At 38.2% G+C, this 21,277-nt stretch overlaps 3 protein-coding genes across 5 annotated transcripts in view; all 3 read left to right on the plus strand.

The window, feature by feature from the left end:
- Nucleotides 1–4,779, plus strand: part of LOC121529264 (inner centromere protein-like) — a 34,200-nt gene extending 29,421 nt beyond the window's left edge. Inside the window, exons 6-11 of the mRNA XM_041817059.1 lie at nt 521–617; nt 736–880; nt 1,027–1,148; nt 1,242–1,432; nt 1,534–1,619; nt 3,869–4,779. Coding sequence (XP_041672993.1) covers nt 521–617; nt 736–880; nt 1,027–1,148; nt 1,242–1,432; nt 1,534–1,609 — 631 coding nt within the window. The 3' untranslated portion in view covers nt 1,610–1,619; nt 3,869–4,779. The remainder of the gene's footprint in view (nt 1–520; nt 618–735; nt 881–1,026; nt 1,149–1,241; nt 1,433–1,533; nt 1,620–3,868) is intronic.
- Nucleotides 4,780–6,076: 1,297 nt separating this feature from the next.
- Nucleotides 6,077–8,057, plus strand: LOC121529257 (beta-crystallin B3-like). Its single transcript, XM_041817048.1, has 6 exons — nt 6,077–6,421; nt 6,735–6,816; nt 6,920–7,035; nt 7,124–7,256; nt 7,336–7,478; nt 7,591–8,057. The coding sequence occupies exons 2-6, from the start codon at nt 6,742–6,744 to the stop codon at nt 7,829–7,831; spliced, it is 708 nt and encodes a 235-aa protein (XP_041672982.1). The 5' UTR covers nt 6,077–6,421; nt 6,735–6,741; the 3' UTR covers nt 7,832–8,057.
- A 3,180-nt stretch (nt 8,058–11,237) lies between these two features.
- cita (citron rho-interacting serine/threonine kinase a) overlaps nt 11,238–21,277 on the plus strand; it is a 57,057-nt gene continuing 47,017 nt past the window's right edge. For all 3 annotated transcript variants that reach the window (XM_041782883.1, XM_041782884.1, XM_041782885.1), the window contains exons 1-9: nt 11,238–11,326; nt 11,589–11,699; nt 11,827–11,968; nt 12,488–12,663; nt 13,731–13,832; nt 19,767–19,909; nt 20,297–20,390; nt 20,469–20,675; nt 20,865–21,018. In XM_041782883.1, coding sequence (XP_041638817.1) covers nt 11,598–11,699; nt 11,827–11,968; nt 12,488–12,663; nt 13,731–13,832; nt 19,767–19,909; nt 20,297–20,390; nt 20,469–20,675; nt 20,865–21,018 — 1,120 coding nt within the window. In that variant the 5' untranslated portion in view covers nt 11,238–11,326; nt 11,589–11,597. The remainder of the gene's footprint in view (nt 11,327–11,588; nt 11,700–11,826; nt 11,969–12,487; nt 12,664–13,730; nt 13,833–19,766; nt 19,910–20,296; nt 20,391–20,468; nt 20,676–20,864; nt 21,019–21,277) is intronic.

A 21,277-nucleotide genomic window follows, 5' to 3' on the forward strand; every position in this document is an offset into this window, starting at 1 on the left:
TATTATACTTGATACACAATTTCATGAGACCTCTGTCCAATAAACATGATCAATACTTGCCTTAAAAACCTTTTGTATATAATCTGATAAATTCTAAAAATGCCCAGTGGATTTTCAATTGCCAGCAATGCCTAAATTATCAAATGTAATATACAAAAATATATTTATGTAAATTTTTATGGCATTTTTTTCCAGTTGAAGGTTAAATGAACATTTCAGTTCCAAACAAGGAGAATTTTCTTGCTTTTATTTGAGGTATCAGACTTTACAGGGTTAAAAACTCTATCTTAAATAAACTCTATAAAGAATTTGTAGCCAGCGCTGTGAAGTTAAAACTGCTGAAATGTGATATTTGCAGGTGGTTCTAGTGATATGTTCAGGGGTTGCATTTTGCAGAAGTTGAACGGTAATCAGAGAAATAGAAGTAAAACAAATCCCTAATCTAAACTGAAAAGAAACTGCTGTATTTTCAGATTGAATTTAGATCACAAATGGTTTCAGTATTTTGTGTTTCTGTCAGTCCACAGACGGGTCCTGAAGAAGCCCCTGAAGTCTCCCCTGAAGGCATTGATACCACTGACTCTCACACAGTGGAGGAGCCGGCTCCATTCCCTGAAGTGGGTTATTCATTTCTTTCTAATCCTCTCTCCTTTGTGAGCAGTGACAGTTGATGTCTGTATCATTTACTGCATACAAAGTGTGTTTTAATCATTCTCTATGTGTGTTGGTGCACAGAGCTCCACTCCTCTTCTTGACACCAGCCTGCAGAGATCCAAGGCAGATCTGAGCAAGAGGAGGATTCGATCACGTCCATCACGAGTGTTTCGTACAAATTTGTCTACAAAGGAAAGCCCAGATTGGAGGACACGGGACTCCACAGGTTATTAAACCATCTCAATATTAAGGACAGAGCTCATGATTATTTCTACTCTCAACAGCAATACAACAAGCTCCGAGCAAAAAGAAGGCAAATGTTGCATGTCTTGACTGATATGGTTGCTAAATGTGTATTTATTTATTTATTAGATGATAAGGAGGCAAAACAAAGAGATTCAGACTCAGAGGAGGAGCAGCCTAAAATAAAGAGAGTCAGTTCTACTCCTCAGAAAGTCCCCGTCTTCCCTGGTTTGAGTCCTTCAGCCTTACTTGTAAGTTTTTAAGAGATCCTGCAGTATATTTTATCACATAGCATATAAACTGACCATATAAACCAAACTGATGGCTGGCGTTTCAATTTCAAGGCTCAGCTGAAAAGGAGAACAGGTGGAGGAGGAACTGGAGGTGGAGGAGAGGAAACCGAAGAAGAGAAGGAAAGCCAAAAGGAGGAAGAGGTAGCACCGTCTCCCTCACAGCTGTCCCGCTCTCCTCGCTCTGCCTCTCTTCTTGCAGGGGCTGCACGAGTGCTGCCACCCATAGGCAGCGGGGATAAAGGGTAAGAATAGAGCATGATACACACATCAAAGCATTTTAAGAAATTTGACATGCATCTTAAATATGACACTTCTCTGAACTGTGATACTGTGTGCCATTCAGCAGTGGTGCCTCTCCTGCCTGGCTGAAAGAACTCAAGTCAAAGAAACGTATGAGTCAGCATGACGGGGAGGCATAACCAGCGACAGGTGAGTTATATGGAAGAGGTGGATTGTTAAATGTGTAATACACAGAGTCTTCACTACTTTAAAAGACAGATATTCCAAAATAAAGGTTAACATTTAGTTAAATTATAAAGAATGAAAGAGCTAATTAAAGAGAGACGTGATAGGTGCCTATTTACTGCATTTTTTTGGGTTAGGCTTTTGTAGTTTGACAGTACACCAATTCTGTCTTTTATGCAGATTTCTTTAATTTTTTGCCTTTTTTAATTTTAGTTTGATTTGTTGTTGGTTTCAGGTAATCATCTTCTACTTCAGGGCTTTCACTTACATTATGTTAAGGAGTTTGATGTCAGCTTTGTTTAGCGTCCCTAATACGCGAGTCCAACAAAAGTTGAGGTCTTGATGTTTGTTTAAATCAAAGATTATCATTAAAAACTAAACCCCAGAGTTTCAGCTGAGGTGCATCTACCCTGGAATTTCAAAAAAATGCCTTTAGAACTTGATGGGAAGGCCTGGGAGGTAAGGGGGATAAGATGTGCCAACTGCCCCTTTCCTACTGTCCTTTATCATTTTAAGAAAAAACATGGTTTAGTCCCAATCTTGATAGAGATAGATAACACACTATAAAGTTCTTTGGCAACACATGAAGAGCATGACTTTCAAGTCTTTTGACTCTTTCCATACATCATCCCAGTATGTTCAAATTTTTGCCCATTTCCAAAAAATATGAGTACGATTTGCAATTATTTTCCCACACAGTCTCCGGCTTATCTGTTGTGCTATCAACTAAATCGAGCTATAGCGTAAGTTCAGGCAGGCCATGGACTTAAGCGCTGCCATATTATTGAAATCAGCTGATCTCAGTCAAACCATTAGTAGCTGACGGCCAGCTGATTTGCTCTAAGCACGCCATTGGCTAATTACACTCACGCTGCCATATTTAAAGTGCTGCCTTTGCAAGCTGCTGTTGCAACCCTCCTCCACCCCAGCTCCTCCTATCTGACTTAATCAGAGTCATTCTGTTGTCACTGCTCTGCACTGGCCTACTCTGCTCTGTTTTTTGTTGGGTTTTTTGTTGTTGTTTTTTTTTTTTTGTTTTTTTTTTTTTTGTTTTTTTTGCCGCTTCTCTCCATGCCTCAGGATTTCCTTCGAGACAGGAAAGGAAGGAATATGTGGTGTTCTTGCTTGATGCTTTCCACGTAGGCTTATGGAAGGATGTTTCTTGGCAAAGTGGTCCTGACTCAAATTCTTTTAGTCTTTGGTGTAATTAAAAATTTTTCAACAAAATTCTTTACATATCCTCCAGTATAGAACCAATCTTCTCCAAGCTTACAGTCTCATTGCTTTATTCTTAAAGGAGAGCTTAATTAAACATCTTAGTAATCAAAATTGGCCATTTACCTTGTTGTTATGTGTATATATCCAATCAAAATAATTATTTTAAAGTATCAAACTAGTTAAAGTGGCAGTAATCAACATGAGCATTTCGATGGAAAAAAAGCAAGTAGAAGCCAGGTGCTAATTTTAATCTTAATCTCCACAGACTCAGGTGAGCTCTCAGTTGCAACACACGTATACAAATGAACATTTCAGTTTGATTGGGAGTGAAAAGTTATGAGTAGGATGTATTTTTTATCACAGTTTTATTGAAAAAGTATTTCAGACTGTAAATTTAATGTTTTAACATATCTCTTATTTTTACATAATATGTTTTTTTATTTTAGAAACAGAATTAATAATACTGATATAAATTTAAAAAAAAAAAGGGTTTACAGCTTAATACACTTAAATTACTTGTGACATAAAGACTAGTGTAAGACATGAAAGGATTGGACACAAAGGAGCGTTGAGCATACATGCGTTGACATTTGCCGTATGCTCTGAATCACTACTGTTGAAGTGATGGAAGTATTTTAAAGGACTAGTTTGCTTATGAGTCATAATGCAAGGAAGTGGAATACATTTGAGATGATAGAAAGCGATTGGTTGAAACTTTCTGGCAGTGCTTTTAGGAGCACATTTCATGCAGACTGTGACTAAACTGACCGCAGAGACAAAAACTAAGAGTGGGCTACATCTCTAAAGCCTTCTCTTATGATGCAGAATGAAAAAATGCCCAGTTTCGAAAGACATTCTCAGTGAATGCACTTGCTTTTATCGATGGTCCTCCACTGGTCTGTGGAATCTTTGCTTGATGCTGTGTTTTGCTTCTATCTTCATGTTTGGCTAAGTTGAAACTCACCAGCTGATTTTTGTTTTTTAATTTCCTCCAGGACTCTGGAAGCTGCTTAATGCTGTGGAGAGAGACCTTGCCATGATTGCTCCATTTTGCACTTTTAGTGCCTTATTTTGGACTTTATCTGAAATGCAGGCAGGAAAATCCATGTCTGATGATCACAGAGGCCTTCAAGAACTTTTCTGTTTCTTATAATATGTGTTGCCATTGCTAAGCGCCAAGACTGTGATGTGTTTAATGCCAGGGACAAGTTGTATCTTGTGTTATACAGAGGCTTGGTGCAGGGGTCAAACCCCAGTGTAATTTAGAGCAAAACTTTGGTCTGTCTAAAGTATGAATGTGTGGATCCATCATTTACAGACTGGGACTGATGACACTAGGCCTTCATCAAGTCTAACATCACACATGTACAGAATATGCTGAATATAAATAATGCGTTGCACCTTTTGTGTACTTAGTATAATTGTATAAAATGTCCTCAACTCTATTCTTTTAATCTCTGATCATCCTAAGTAAACTTTAAAGCACTTTAAGAAAACTTTATAAAAATGACCGTCCACACAGTACCTCTAAACAATAGAATTCAAGTGCCTATCCATAATAACAGGGTCAAGGGGATTATATTTTTGCTTAAAATTTAACATCTTTCTGCTTTAGATAATTTCACAGAACTTAAAGATGTACATTTTGGTGTTATTAAAACACCCATTATCTTTTAGAACAGCAACAGAGAGCTCAGAGGTTTTGGGCATGCCATAAAAAATCAGAAAGTGTGTTTTGTGATATGTTTAATCAAGCAAAATGTTTTTTATCTGCTCAAGATTATTTTAATGTGCCTTTTTAATGTAAAACAGTGCCATTCACAAATACTGTAATCTGTCATGATTAGCATACTGTATGATAAGAGGAAATTGGGGAAATTTTATTAAAATTTTCTATGAAATGTAACCAAGTGTGTATTATTATTTCAAGGACTAGGGTACCCCCCTATGGAGTCTAGACACTGGTGGTGGAGTTGATGAGGGATGCAGGATCAGATGAGGAAGTAGACTTCTGAGAAGCTGGATCATGAACCAGTAAGGTGGCTTTGAGGAGACAGAGGTATGAAAAATGAGATGAACAAAAGACCTGTGAGGATCTGGACCAGATGCTGATGAATTGAGTGGAGGTGGCTGGGGTGGAGGAGGTTTGCAGCGTCCACACTGAAACAACGAGACCGACTGTGAAAGAGAATGACAGGTTTAAAATCAGACAGGTGCACGATGATTGGTCAAACAAGGTTGTGGCAGAATCTAATTAGCTGAGTGTTTGATAGTGAATGCCCATAATCAGCTGATCACCAGAGCGGTAAGAAGGGAGAGATGAATAAGTGACTAGAAACAGTCCCCCATTTTAACTTTTGCTGAGCTCCATGATTATTTCTTTTAAACTTTATTTTCCAAGTTTATTATAAATGAGCATAGACAGATGAGAACAAGGGAAAATACAATGCAAGCTCAGAACTATAAAAGTAAATATGAAAAACATAGGCACAGCACACAATACATATATGAACACAGTCTGACAATCTTAAATGATAAGGAATCTATTTGTGGCAATCCCATTTTTCCCAATATTTCTGTCTTTTTCCTTTTGAAGGCACAATGTAGAAGTCATTTTCTCCATATTGCAGATGGAGTCTACAGTGTTAATGAAAAGTTTCACTGTTAGTGATTGCTTTCTTACTTGCAACCACAAATATCTTTAAAATATATGCATTACTTTTACAAAGGCATTCAGGTGTGTTTCCAAGAAACAGAGAGGTAAAAGAGAAATTAAATGTTATGTTTATGTAAAAGTTTTTACAATTAGCTGCTTGACTTCACTACAAAACGTTCTCACATATAGACAGGGCCAAAACATAGTGAAGATAGTCTGCAGAAACCACCCCACGCCCCCTCCAGCAACAAAACTGTGAACCATTTAACTTTGATTTCTAGTAGAGAACTGTATACAATTTTTCCAGCAGAAATCCCGCCAGAATAGAAGTTGTTCACTCAGTTGTCTATGAGGAAGCCTACAAGTCAGGCAAATAAAACCACTTGGAAATGTAAGAATAAAGCCTTGCTGATGCTTTATAAAATGCCCTGCCGGATGCAGCTTTTCGGAGGCTGTATGAAGACAAAAGAACCAGAAACAGGTAGAAGACAGGAAACTGGAGAGTGCGATAGCTGGGTAGGGCCAATAGTGCTGAGTGAGACTGATCTCTGTTCATTCCTCTCTTGGCAGGCAGTCGTGTGCCCACTATAGGATCATGGTTGGGATGGCAGCATGGGCAGAGCCAGGCAGCGTTTGCCAGTGTGCCAGGACTGAAGGGCAAGCCTATTGAGAAGCAGTGTGATGGACACAATGGGTGCGACAGACTTGCTGCATCAACAGGCTTTTTGCTGCTGTGGTCAGAAATAAACCATAAATACCCCCACTGGCCTCCACCAACCACTCGCCAGGCCTCCACATCCAAATACACCCTCACACTGAGACAGACAGAAAAGAGAGAGAAAAGACGGAGAGCGTGGCTTGTACCTGGTGCAGTGAAGCACAAGCCATCCAGGTAAAAGAGAAGAAGATACTGACTGTATCTGCCACTCTCTGTCTACTCTTCTATCTAAACACCAAAGCTTTCTTCTTAAGTAACGTTCATGTTCATACTATCAGTGTTCTGCTCTAAAAATTAGGATGGAGTGGTATGAACAGTAAAAGTGTAGGTTTTGCAAAAAGCAAGATTATAGCCAAACTTCTACTAAAACTAGTCATGTTACCATTCTGAAATCCATGTTTTTTATTCATCTTCTAACTAACCTATCAGTGAAGATCTCCTATTTTCAACTTGCATAAATGAACAATATCATTGTTGTGTCTTTAAGAAGAAAAATGAGTGAACAACAGGGAACCCCGGATCAGCTGCCTGCAGAGAAGGGCCAAGGAGGAGCTGGAGCCACATATAAGGTGAACAAGACTTTTGCTGGTGACCTTATATTTATAGAGCTCAGATAAATGTTTGAATTCAGATTGAAAAAGTCCATCACTATGATATTTGTCTTTCTTGCAGTTGGTGTTTTTTGAGCTGGAGAATTTTCGTGGAAAGAAGGTGGAGTTGTCGGATGAATGTAGGGATGCGTTTGAGCTGGCTGAGAGAATCGGCTCTATCATCGTGGAGTCAGGACCGTAAGTCTTCTCATTTTCATGTATCATCTTTGTTTAGATTAACACAGTCTTTTAAGGATACATGTAAAACTTCTCTCTGTATTGTCAGATGGGTTGGATATGAGTGTGCAGGATATACTGGGGAGCAGTTTGTGTTGGAGAAAGGAGAGTATCCTCGCTATAGCAGCTGGACCAACTGGCAGAACAGTTTCATGCTGTGCGCCTTCAGGCCTTTGAAAGTGGTCGGTATCATCAGTGGCATATCAGCACATGCAGCTTCCTAACACACACACTGAAACTCTTTTTTTTCTTCTTTTTCAGGATAGTTCAGAGCATAAGCTGCACCTGTATGAGAATGCAGGCTTTGAAGGTAGAAAGATGGAGATTGTTGATGATGATGTCCCCAGTCTGTGGGCATATGGTTTCCAGAACCGTGTGGCCAGTGCTAAGGTTATCAATGGAACGTAAGACGGAGCCTTATCTTAAATTCAGTTAATGAATTTATGAAGCATTTAAACATGTAATGCCTTTCACCATCCTAGAAATGTAACTCTGGCCTCTCTCTTCCCTGTGAAGGTGGGTTGGATACATGTATCCAGGCTACAGAGGGCGCCAATACGTGTTTGAACATGGAGAATACAAGCACTGGAACGATTGGGCAGGCACTGGACCTCTGATACAGTCTGTCCGACGCGTGCGGGACATGCAGTGGCACAAGAGAGGGTGCTACGTTGCCCCAAATCCTCCCAATCCCACCCCTAAACCCAAACCCAGTCCCAATCCCAATCCTAAATCCCAAACTCAGGCCCAGACTTAGAAACCCAAACTCCAACACCGCCAACTGGGGCAGGCCAAAGGTAGCAACAAAATCCCCAGTCTCTCTACTGCACAACCATGTAGTCTAGAATATCTGCAAGTGTAACTTCTGAAATCTGGATCAGAGCTAACAGTAACGTAGTATTGAAATCTGCTTGGAATAAAGCTTTTGGCCCTGATTTGTTTGCATGGAAATAATGTGTGTTTTATTTGTTCATTAAATCTGTAGAAAGAAACAATACGTGTTGAATTTTATTGAGTTGTATTTTAATGCTGGTATGATTTTCCTCAAGGCAAAGAAGCGGCAATGATCATTATTAAGATTTGAAACAGCACTGAGAATATTGTCTTCACTATGGTACAGTTAATGCTGTCTTTACCAAATTTCTGCATAAATATCAATATCACAGAGATCATGATAATGATTCAGATGGGGGGGGGGGGGTGTGGGGTGGATCTAAATCATCCACAAAAAAGCATTACAACTCACAGACTTTGCAGTTTCCACTCAGCACTAGATAGCCACACTTACCTGCAGCCTTATCTCTGTGCAGAGATGACCATATAAAGGCATTATTAAGAAGAATTGCAGATTACATGAGAAGCCCTGTCAAATGATTCTTAAAAACTGAAAAAGTTCTGAAGAGACTGATTTCAACACATTCTATAAGTCATAAATAACACATTCCTATTGTTTTTGTTTTTCCTCACAGATAACACAAACCTTTTCATAGTAGTGATGGCAAGAAGAGCCCCAACATGCAGACAGAATGGTTTTAAAATTACTATTACCAAATTTACCAAAATTACCATTTGGTTTTTAAGTGAGTGCAAAACTAAAGAAAATAAAAAATAAAAAAATCTGTCTCTCCTAATTTGAAAAAAGAAAGAAAAAAAAACCCTCTGTAACCAAGTAGACTTTTGAGTATTGGTACTTTTTATTTGTTCATTCTTTAAATCAGTAATTTTGCCTCTACTTAAGTAAGTTTCAACCATAGTTAGTTACTGTACTTTTACTTGAGTACTAGACTCTTCTACTTTTTCCACCTATTGACTACACAGTAAGACATAGTATTAAAAAATTGTTTCCTGATTACATCCAAGTTTTTCTCTTTATCACAAGGTGTGACATTGCCTGAAGCACCTGGATGGCGATCTAAATATATTCTCATGTTGTCATTGTTAATAAAGAAAGATCATATTTTACTGTATATCCCCTCAGTAGCTACTAGGGGTTGTACGAATTGGGACCCCCCAATGAGTCAGGGGACTAAAGTATAATCTGTTTTTCTGTCAAAACCAATAAACAAAAAAACGAAAAATGGTGCCCTTTTTGGTTTTCCACCAAAAACGGGGGGAGAAAAAAAAGTTTTGTTTTTTTTCCGGAAAAAAAAGGAAGAAAAACGAAAATGACGGCCCAATATTGGTTTTTGGATTTTCCCTTTTTCGTTTTGCCGTTTCAGGTCTGGAATCAAAGAAACGTAAGCACGTGACCATGAGGTAAATGGACTCCCTACCAAAATAAAATCCAAACTTATAAATTATTGATACTAAGAAGATAAGTTACGTTAAATAGAGCTTTTATTTTTGAACATGTTACCATGTTTATTATATACACCATTAGGCTCATTATGATAATTTCAGAGGGTTAAATTGTAGGCTATGTGGTCCACAGTTAGGGTAAAATTTCTTGCACAGGTCCAGTGTGTTTATTTATATTATGACCAATAGTCTATTAAATAGCATCAACCGGAGTGCCACACCACACCAGTCACGAAGGTGAATTAGCTCGTAACCACGCATTAACTATCTCATGTCCGCACATTAAATATCTTGTGGCCACGCAATATTTTTTTAATATATATATTTTTTTTATTTCTATTTCCTGAGATTATCATAATGAGCCTTATGGTGTCTATATTCAAATACTGTAACATTGTTCAAAAATAAAAGCACTATTTAATGCAACTTATCTTTTTTTATTATTTATTTATAAGTTTGGATTTTATTTTGGTAGGGAGTCCATTTATCTCATGGTCACGTGCTTCTGTTTCTTTGTTTTCAGACCTAAAATGGCAAAACAAAAAGGGGAAAATCCAAAAACCAATATCGGGCCGTAATTTGATTTTGTTTTTTTGTTTTTCATTTTTTGTTCAGAAAGAAAAAAAATGTTTTTTTTTTTTTTTTGGTTGAAAACAAAAAAAAAACAAAAAAACAAAAAGGGCACCATTTTTCCTTTATTGGTTTTGACAGAAAAACGGATCATACTTTAGTCCCCTGACCCCAGTGAGTCCACTACTAAATGACAGGAGTATTGCTTTGGAATTAGTGACATAACAGCTAGCTTGCTTTTAAATTATAGATTAGTATTTACATCAACTGCCTTGAACAAATGATTAATACTATTCATATTTTTATGACTATAAAAGCTATAGAAGTTTTTTTTTCAGAATAATATGAATTCCTCATTAACTTCGTTTGAGTTTTTTCATAAAGTTGTTCAATTAAACAGGTATTTTAATAACAAAAAACACTATACCAAAACATAAAACTGAATAAATTTATGTAAATTAAAGACAAATAATATAAGAAGAAGAAATAGCAGAATAAAATAGACACATAAAATTGCAAGTGGTTTGGTTAGTATATAAATCAAGAATTTTATAGTTTCAAGATAACTTTTCCTAGATTTTTCAGACAGAACATTTTCAAGACATTTTTCGATACAACAAATCTGTAGTAACTCAAAAAAAATCTGTATTTGTGAATATAAAATGTACCTATAATAAAATAATTGTTTCATAAAAATTCTACATTTTGTCCTTTGTTAGGATATCAAAATTAACCATATGACACACAAAAACAGGTATAACATTTTTTACTCAGCTTTTCATAAATTCTGTCCCAAAAAATCTTCAGAGTAAAACGGATGTTCCTGAGATTCGATATCTGCATGACAAAACGGATGTTCATCCAAACATTTTTTTTATGTTTTTTTTTTTATCATTATTATTAACAATTTCAATTTACAAAACATTGTGGCATACAATCTTCACAATGGCTTTTTGTTATGAACATGTGCATATAGAGCAGTAAAAAAAAAAAAAAATATATATATATCTTAGAAAAGTTAGCTCTAGAAACCATATAAAGTGCAGTCTGAAAATGACACACAATCAGAAATCAGAAATCCAAAGATTTGTTAATGAATTCCTTTCCCTGTGCGGTAAACTTCCTGCCTTCCCTCTTTTGTTAACAAGGAGCAGGGCTGAAACACCGGCCATTGGTTAAAGAACATCCAGACCCGCCCATAAGATTTTAGTGATCCAATCAGACGCCGCCTTCATTCAGCAAGCTCGAGAGGGGGACGACGAACGCGCAAAATTTGAAAGTTGACCGGAAACAACGTTGATAAGGAGGAAAACAGTGTGCTCTTTAGCATGTCAATGTTACCAAGAATATAAACAATGTTTTTGGCAACCTTCGTGGCAGTTTGGTGAGTGTAATCATACCGTATTAATATAGATATAGAAATATAACTAAAAAACATTCATGAAGGCAGCTTTAACGTTTTTGTTTGTCAGTAGAGTTAAACGCTAGCTAACGTCAGGTTAGCCCGACCATGGGCGCTTTGTTGACATTTGTTGACATTTCCTGTTGGTCCCTTTTTAACCTTATCGAGCTGTCTAGGGTGTCATTAGACTTAAGACACGTTAAAATTCTTTCTTTCATTTAAAATATTCCTTCTAACCCCTTAGATTGACACAATGCTGAAGTTTAAATACGTGAGTCAAGGAAGCCTGAAGTCGCAGCCTTCCTCCTCGGACCCCATCACCATCCGCAGCTCGCGACTCAATCATTTGTTTCAGGTAACGTGAGCGTGGCTGTCGTAAAGTTCTTTAGCTCTTCTTACTAAAGTACTGGGATAATTTAAAAGCAGCAGCAGTGACTGCATGTATCTGACTTCACTGTTGTGTGTGTCTGTGTGGTCCTCAGGGTAGAGTGGGCCTGAGTGGGCGGCAGGGAGGATGGACTCTAGGTCGGGAAGAGTTTTTGGAGGCTCTGCTACTGCTGTACCAAGAGTGCAGCTCCCCGGAGCTCATGAAGATACATCACGTGGCAAACTTTGTCAATAAGTGTAAGCAAACACTAAACATATTGCAATGTATTATTTGTTTCTTTTTTTAATAAGTTCTTTGCCAATTAAACAAGGCGATGTGTTTGGTTGTGCTTTAAGAGCCACGGCTAATAATTGGTAGCTTTCGTTTTTCTGGTGTTTCTAGTTCAAATATGTAAAGCATAACTTGACATCTTCATAGAGATAAATGTCAGTAAAATACTAATTCAATAATAAGCAGGAGTGGAAAGTAACTAATTACATTTACTCAAATGACTGTACTTAAGTAGATTTGTATGCATTTGTACTTTATTGAGTCATTTTTAAAATCATTACTTCTACTAAAGTAAATTTTTGGAGAAGTATTGTACTCCATTACACTTTACAAAGTATCAAGTACTGAGTAAAAATAATGTTTATCTTATCTTGTCATATGTACATTTAGAGTGGATCTGAAAACTATGCATACAATGATTCCAATTTAGCATCCCTAAATTTTACATCCTAATTGTGAAACCTCTCTCTTTGTGTCTTTTGCAGTTTCTGAGGTGGTCTCTGAGCTGCGGTCCCTGCAGCCCCTGCCTCATGATTTTGAAGTACGTGCAGTGGTGGGTCGTGGTCGCTTTGCCGAAGTCAAAGTTGTTCGGGAGAATGCGACTGGGGATGTTTGTGCCCTGAAAGTTATGGAGAAGACTGTCTTACGTGCTAAAGAAAATGTAAGACTCAATTTTTTGATTTGTTAAAACGTGGCTACAATGTTTTCTGCATCTTTTACATTAACATTTCTGTTTAGCTGTATAATATGCTTTCTATACAGACGATATTTAAATGATAATGTGCTTGCTGTCTTAGTGTCTTACTGGGAAATATCAGTGGCAGTGATGATGCTCATAACACTTCTGCTTTATCTGCGGATATGTCAATATACCTTTTGTCAAGAAGGCCTACTTTAAGAAATTCTTTTATGCAGCATTAAGGGCTAAAGCCAAGCTCACTTTCTGACAAAGTCACAGTTTTTTATTTTATAGTGATATCAAAAACTTTAGATTTCTATAAATCATGACACATTTATTCAAATGAACAAGAGATTTATGGAAAAAGCATCAACACTGCCAAATCAGACCACTAAGTTGCCATCACTTGATCAACATAAACAGTAAGAATTTAAAGAAGCAAACCTCGACAAAACTGCATCTCTGTGGCTCTGAACATTTAAGTCAAATATCTTTGAATGTGTTGCACCTACGGTATGTGCAATATTCTTCATGATATATTGTACAGTGCTGTGTTTTAGTCGACTTGGTTGTTCTTCACTGCAGTCTTAAAAATCCCACTAGAGGATGCTGTTGGGCTGGAAACAATAGAAAAATCTTGGTACATGATTTCACAGCTGTGCACTCTGGAATATGACTAATAGAACAAATCTGAGTCAGAATAGTACATGAGCTGCAGCAAGGAAGGGTCTGAAGTGTGCAATACAATAAACAACTCGTATGAGCTAGAAATGTTTTGCTCACGCCACCTTGGTCTGATTTGCTTAAAGCCACTTCTACATCTAGATCTAGCTTCATTAACTGAAGCAAGGAAAGGGTTGCATAAATCTTTGTAGTCAAAATGTTTGAAATATGCATTAAATTTTCAGTTCACATAGAAAGGATACTCACAGTTAAGATAACATTTATGTACCCTGTAGCCTTAAGATGGTACTGCCACAATAAGAAGAGAATGCATTTTATTTATACCATATTTTATGTTAATTGCAAACCTTGTTAATCTTTTTTAGATGGTTTTCCATGAAGAGGAGCGCAGCATCCTGGCTCTGAACAGCAGTCCCTGGATCCCTGAGCTTCTCTATGCCTTCCAGGATAAAGAACATGTCTACCTGGTGAGACTGCAGGGTATTTTTCTGATCTTAGTGACAGACTGAAATTACAATCTACTTAAACTTATGCTGCTTAGAAGATGTTTAAAGGGTATTTTATAAATCATTGTAAGCCACGGGGAAGTTAGGAAGAGATAAACATCTCAAACAAAGAAGCAAAGGGCCCAAACAAGGGGTGGACAGCAACATATACAGCAATATATCATCGTCCTGACTCCTGATTGACAGTCATTAAATCCCTGTTGTAAGAAACTGATAATTTATGTAAAAATATACAGCCCTTTATACAGTTTCCCCTGCCAGTTTGACTCACTGTGTCATTACTGCATGACTCCTCATGGTGTTGCTTATGACGTAAATGAAAGTTGATTAACCAAAGAAAGAAGGGGTGGGGAATGTCAAAAACAGTATATTGAAGGTAAGGACCAGGCATGATAAGAGGCAAAACAGATCTCTAATTTTGGTGAAACAATACATAAATTCTTTCCTGCAACCTTTTTTGGGGTATTTTATATTTTTGTTTCCTTACATGATCGTCTTACAATACATCAGTTATTGAAGGATCTTTGTGCCATGATATTGTCATTATTGTGGGCCATACACAGAGTATTGAGGTACCTTGCAATTCCCACTCCTTGCTCACTCTGCAGACCTGCCAACCTGTATGGATTTTGCGTAGCAGGTACGCAATTTGGCATGTAGATACGCTGGTACAACTCGCCTCTGTAAACTACGCAAAAAGTTGCGTACATGTGAGTTCTGAGGGAAATGTACACATGTCGTACTCATGTCTGACAGCACGATGCAGCAGCATGGTGAGACAGTTTCAACCAATTATGCAGAGTAATGGAAAATAATGAGTCTGCTGAACCTATAGCATTATATCCCCACTCCCCCTCCTTCCTGCCTCCTGCCCTCTGCCTTCCTCCCTGTGCGATGACAAGGTGAGAGAGGTGCGTGCATGCCAGGCATGCAGTTTTACCTGTTGCCACAAAAACTTCACTCCACTTTGATTTAAGATTTGAAATTCATACCCAGTCCTTTAATTTTTATTTCCTCTTGTCATGCGTAATCCTCTGCGTCTGGAGTGCAAGCGACCACGCTCCACAGCTGATACAATGGCGAGAAAGTGACCTGCAGCAGTTCGTACAGACGGGGCAGGCTCAGTGCATACGCAGCACAGGTGGTTGTCATGTTTAAGAGGAGTGCTGCTTTGATCCTAAGTTTTTTATTGAGGCAGGTAGTCTGGACGATGTTAAAAACGAGTATCTGCTAGCTTGCTTCTCCGTTCTCCTTGTCCTCTCCAAATACGCACGGATGGTTGTGGTGTGTTGGCTGCAAGCCGCAACCTCCGGTCCTTAGTACCAAAATCGTCTGGATTATATTTAGGATGAAAGCTGATTGGCGCGTCTCATTTGATTGGCAGATAGCTTGGCAGGCAGAGGCTCCATTTCTGTCAACTGGAATACTAGCTAGCAGGCTGACAGGAAGTCGTGCTTAGTGGGCGAGCCGTTAGGTTAATCCAAAGTTTGCTTGAGACCGCGATTTCAATATGGAAGCCTCCACGAATGGGCTTCAAGAACTGTTTTAGCTCGCCTATTCTAAGCAGACGACTGACGTCACATGGGGTTTGTCCAATTCTTTCTACAGTGAGAGGACAGAGTGCTTAGTCTCCACAAACTTCTGATTAAAGATTAATGTGTAAAATGATGCATTTTCTCTTCACTAATATTGTGGCTGCTGCTGTTTGGTTAACAAGCCAGTACAAGTCTGAATGTAGCATACAGGTCCAATATAAGACAAACAGACAGACAACAGTGTCTGACAGAAAGATGAGGGAGAATGACAGGAGCATGGAGGAGTAGATCAATACCGCCCCACACTGCATAAACTTTGTGTGTATTGTTAGGGTAAAGACATGATTTGGTGACAGATTTTTTTGTTTTATTTACCATTAAACTCCAATAGTACTGATGTTATCATTACACTGTTAGAGTGAAAAGAGGGATTTATTAATTTAAATTATCTCTATAAACATCAGAACCCAGTGTGATACTACAATATAGCCCAAACTCTCACAGAGTTTAATGAATTTCTAATAATGTTACAAATATTTTCCTATTACTCTGAGTATCAGTAAATAATTAAGGGGTGTCCAAACTATGGCCTATGGGCCAACTCTGGACCCTTGTCCTTTGAATTGGCCTGCAAGAAATCCATTGAAAAGGCCCACAAAAGAACATAAAACTTGTGCTTCACGCTATATCTTAGTTTGACTAGGATTAACAATATTGAGGTTTATACAATATGGATTTATTTACAAATTAAATTTAGCCAATATCAATCCCAATATAAAAATGCATTGACCTAACACTTCAGTCCTTGAAACACAGTTAAAAGATGAACAAAGAAACATACCTCAGTCTCTAGAACACGTTTTAAAGTTTGAGTAAATTGGATGAACACTCGCTGATAGATTTGGCAAATTTACCTCACAATGAACAAAAAAAAAACAGCATTTTACTGACTGTTTTCTTTCAATAAAGGCAGTGACACCAGCGAACAACAGGCTGTACAGAGATTAACTGCTCTGTGATTTCATATTGTAGTGTTAGTGGGGTGGGGTCATTCCCCACTGTGGGCTGGTGACATCATGAGCCCACATATTTTTCCCGCCCAAATTAAACCAAGCCAGAAAAGAGGTGATCCAAATCCAAGATTCAGTCACATGTAGATCTCAGTGTTTTCACATGTTTACAGTAACCATACTCCAACATATCTAGTGTGTTAAGACACAAATTTTGGATTTCACTTTACATGGTCTTTAAGTGACAGTTACACCCTTAGTTCTGTCTTCATCATCAACAAATATGTCATTCTTTGAAATATCCGTGTGTACTGCAAGTGGCATTGTGGTGTCACTGGGTCTAGCTAAAGCTTTTCAAAGAGACTTTAGGGGTCCATTTCATAAAGGTTTAATGAAAATCTTGAGTCTGTTAATCCTGAAATAAGGGAAACGCTTACATTTCCGTTTCACAGAAGGCAGAAATTCAAACCCAAGAATGAGGGGGCAGACAAGAAAGAGAGGAAACTTAAGCTCTGAGTCAGTTACTATGGTAACTGAGTCTGTGAAGCTTACCTGGTCAGGAGCAGGTTTTCTTAAAAAAAAAGAAGAGTTTCTCCCTGTCTCCTCCCTCTGGCGTGGTTTAATTTCCACATTCTTTCATTCATTCTTTCAATCATTCAGCTCGTACCATTATTCATGTTTACTCTGAATAAGAATCCATGTTGTTTTGTATGACTTTAAAGGCTCTAGACTACATTAAACATACATTTTTTCATCAAACATTACATGGTTTGGCAGCTGGATAGGCCAGTTGTTTACATTGCTGACTTTGATACAGGAGAGTGAGGGTATAACTAGTGTACAAGTAGTGCCAATTTAAAGAATATCTAATAAGCTAAAGCTTTGATGTTAGATTATAAATTAATGAAATAAAAGCTGTAAATTTGAAGTACTGAAGTAGTAAAATTTAACTTTTTTCAGTTTTAATTTTTTAAAAATATGATAGAGCCAAGCAGTACATTTTACCACTGTCTTTCATTAAAATGGTTTATTCTATACAGTGTTTGTATAATTTACAGGTTGTTATCTGATCTAATTTAACACAAAGTCTATGTGTCTTTGACATTACCAACCTGATAGAACATGTTCAAACTGTGTCATATCATATGAGGCATTAACCTATTTCAAATCAATAAATATGACCAGTACAGCAGCCTCGTATAAACCTATTTAAGACTAAAACAGACAATAACACTTTAAGATATCACATTTTACCACTGACTGAAATTATAACTTCATTAATTTATCACTTGAGTCCTATAAATTTGCAACTTCGAATTTCAGACTGTATTCCCATAAATGTATGACATCAATCTTTTCATATTATCTCAAAATCTAACTTTTTTCTTTTATGTGGGCCTAATAGGCTAAACCTCATACCCTCTTCAGCTGTGTAACTCTACCCACCACTAGGAATAAGTAAATACGCACGAGGACCTCTAGTTTGGGAAGGTAAAACCCACGGACCTTTTGTTGTTAGCGGTTGCCTTGGTGAATTATTGTATCAGGGCTCCATTGATGATGGCTTTTCATGGTCGTTCTGCTAACGCTGAACTCTGAATGAACCTACCCCAAACTGATTTACCTAACTCAGTTTTGCCTTTCTGAAACTGACAACTCGATGTTTCTCATCTGAGAGTAGTTCAACTCAGAGCTCAGGGTTAATTTCTGAATTTGTTAAACTTCCTTCTTGAAATGGTCCTCTGATTTTTTTCAAGTTTGCCTCATAGTTTATTCCTGCACGTGTTTTATACACCACACCACTTCATATTTTCTTAAAGACCGTTGTGTTGGAAGGTGTAATTGTTCTTTCATAGCTGTCTTTCCAAAGTGAAACTAATTGAAGAGTTGGATCAGTCAGAATAGTAGATGAGCTGCTAAAGGAAGTGAGCAATGAAAGGAACAATTTGTATGCAGAAGAAATGTTTTAAATCTGCGATGGTAAGCTTCTTTCAAAAGACCTTCCAGCAACTTCAGAGTTTTGTTGAGTTATTATTTTAGTTGGCACCAGTGCATTTAATGGCCACCAGGGTTTTGCTCGGATTACTGACCACTTTCATTGTTTGCACTTCACTGCGCAGGACCTCTGTGGTGCCATGTGCAGTTATCAGACAGACAAATAAAATCACAGTTTCTATGTTAAGAGAAAAAGTGAGAAAAATACAAAAATGAAGAGCTGAGATGATGCATCCTAAAGCTTCCTGTGTATCATGCAAACAGTCTACAGATCTCTTTAGTTACTGTGGACATTTTATAATTAATAAACAATTAGCTCATTTGAGTCTGGTTAAGGAGCTAAACAGGCAGATTTCCCAAAATGTTAATGTCTGTCTAATAGCCTAATCATCAGCCATGAAGCCTAGTGTCAGTTTTCTCCCCACGGAGAACATCCAGTGTAATTATCCTGAAGACTATTAACCTCACAAAGAATCAGTGTTTTTTCTGATGACCTGTTAGACTGGGGTAGGATGTTAGATAAAAAAAACACATTCTGTATCCTGTGCTCTGATTTTCTTTCATTAACCTTCTCCTTATGTCTTCCTTCATGCCCCTCTTTGCATGTATTTCACCAATTCTACCTCCTCTCCCTATCCTTCCACTCCCCCTCTGTCTCACCCTGCTCCCTAACTGAGCATGGAGGAAAATACAAAGCATCCATCTTTATCCGTGTGTCAGAGGCACCCAGTCTCACTGTTGCTAGGTAACACTGGAGAATGCTCCCCTTCATTCAGACTCACCGACCATTCATGCACCAGGGGTTCTCGCCTGTTACGGCTGTATGGCTGCAGCCATATAGCTCAAATCAGCCTGACCAATGGCTTTAAGTCCAGGATGTAGAAATCAGAAAGGAGAACCTGTGTCAAACATGGCTAACGGTGATTTAAAAACTTTACACATCTTTAATAAGGCTTTTGTTGATGTTGTTAATCATGTGACATGTTCCTTTTTACCTTAAATGGCTTGATTTAACTCATGACTACACATACTGACAGCTGTTGCAGTCATTTTCTGTGTATTTTTAGCCATCCTTTGACTGCAGTATCACAGATAAATCTGCAATACTATCCTGTGTTGCATAACTGAATCCATAATGAGGAGATCTACCCTATAAGCTTGAGCTGAAAAAGCTTTGATGTCGGCTCATAAACACACATGCTCCTTCACTTGTAGCTTTGTGTTTATTTCTAAATATAGACCCATCTGTAGGCTTCATTAATGTTTCAGCAGCACTGTTAATTATCATCACACTCAATCAGTTCATTCAAATTTTACCTGTTAGTCTTAGTTTGATGAATCTGATGTGTTTCCAGGCAATGGAGTACCTGCCAGGCGGCGACCTAATGTCCCTGATGAACCGATATGAGGATCAGTTCGACGAGTCTATGGCTCAGTTTTATCTGGGCGAATTGGTGGAGGCCATTCATGCTGTTCACCTGCTGGGCTACGTCCACAGGTACAACAGCTACTGAATTCAACTTCTTGATGATGAAGGATTGGCTTTTTGAGGTTTTTCAGGAAAAAGTAATTAAGGAAGTAGGCCCAGACATCCTAATTTGGTTATTGCAGTCTTAAATGCTCCCGTAATATGATTCCTTGTTTGCCTTTTGTTTTCACTTGAGGGCCAAATGCTCATAATTCAGGAAAACATTAAGTGGACATGAGAAATGAAGCACTGTAATTTAACCTGAAGCACTGAGTGTGAGTTATGTAACACAAAAACACTGCTGGAGTTTACAAATGTATTCCATTATCATCAGAGTGGCAGACATATAACAATACTCAGGCTTCAAACAGCTCTGTAAAAGCACTATCAAATCCCTGCTAAACTATCCACTTGCAGAGATGTCAAACCAGAGAACGTTCTCATCGATCGGACGGGTCACATTAAGCTGGCAGACTTCGGATCAGCTGCCAGGCTGACTGCTAACAAAACAGTAAGTAGATTTCAGAGTTTGCTATTACTTCTGAGCACTTCACAGTGACATCATTGTGTTTTATTAATGTGCATCCAGGTTGCAGCGCCCACACTGCCTGTTGGGACTCAGGACTTCTTGTCGCCTGAGGTGCTGGCAGCTATGAACGGGGGCTGTAACAGCTCCTATGGGGTTGAGTGTGACTGGTGGTCTCTGGGGGTCATAGCCTATGAGATGATTTATGCCAGATCGCCTTTTTCTGGTGGCACTTCTACGAAGACAATCCACAACATCCTCAACTTTCAGGTACACAGACTGTCATCTAGACTGGTACGGCCATTTTTCACTGGTTTATTCTGATATATGATGGTTCTGGAAGTTTTATGAGATGAACTTCCAATCCCAAGTTCAATAAATAAAAATGAATACCTGAAGACATATCTGATCAGTCTGTGTGTTATGTAATAAATCCATATCTACACTGTTTGCCTTCAGCGCTTCCTTAAGTTCCCGGAGGAGCCTCGAGCCAGTAAACAGTTTGTAGACCTGCTGCAGAGATTGTTGTGTGGAGCCAAAGAGCGGCTGGGTTTCCAGGGACTCCGCTGTCACTCTTTCTTCTCCAGCGTCGACTGGAACAACTTAAGACAAGGTGAAGAGATTCCTCTCCTAAAATACTCCTTTTCCCTTCTTTAAAGAACAGATGCTTATTTTAGCTGGAAATCACACAGACTAATAACATGAAACGACCTTTCAAATATTAATGTTGCTTGTAATATACATTAGAGTTGTGTGGTTGCATACAGATAAACAGTAGTTGTTTTCTCCCATCGTGTAGTCTGTAGTAAAATAATGAGATCCTGTGTGCCGTTGGCAGTAGGCCAGCTCTATCCTGAGGAGGGAGGCGGATA

Source organism: Cheilinus undulatus, linkage group 3 (assembly GCF_018320785.1).
Source record: "Cheilinus undulatus linkage group 3, ASM1832078v1, whole genome shotgun sequence".
Classification (NCBI taxonomy): domain Eukaryota; kingdom Metazoa; phylum Chordata; class Actinopteri; order Labriformes; family Labridae; genus Cheilinus; species Cheilinus undulatus.

Coding starts and splice junctions, on each gene's coding strand:
- LOC121529257 (XM_041817048.1), top strand. CDS start 6,742: ATGAGTGAACAACAGGGAACCCCGGATCAGCTGCCTGCAGAGAAGGGC. Junction 7,036..7,123: donor ATCATCGTGGAGTCAGGACC/GTAAGTCTTCTC, acceptor CTGTATTGTCAG/ATGGGTTGGATATGAGTGTG. Junction 7,257..7,335: donor CCTTCAGGCCTTTGAAAGTG/GTCGGTATCATC, acceptor CTTCTTTTTCAG/GATAGTTCAGAGCATAAGCT.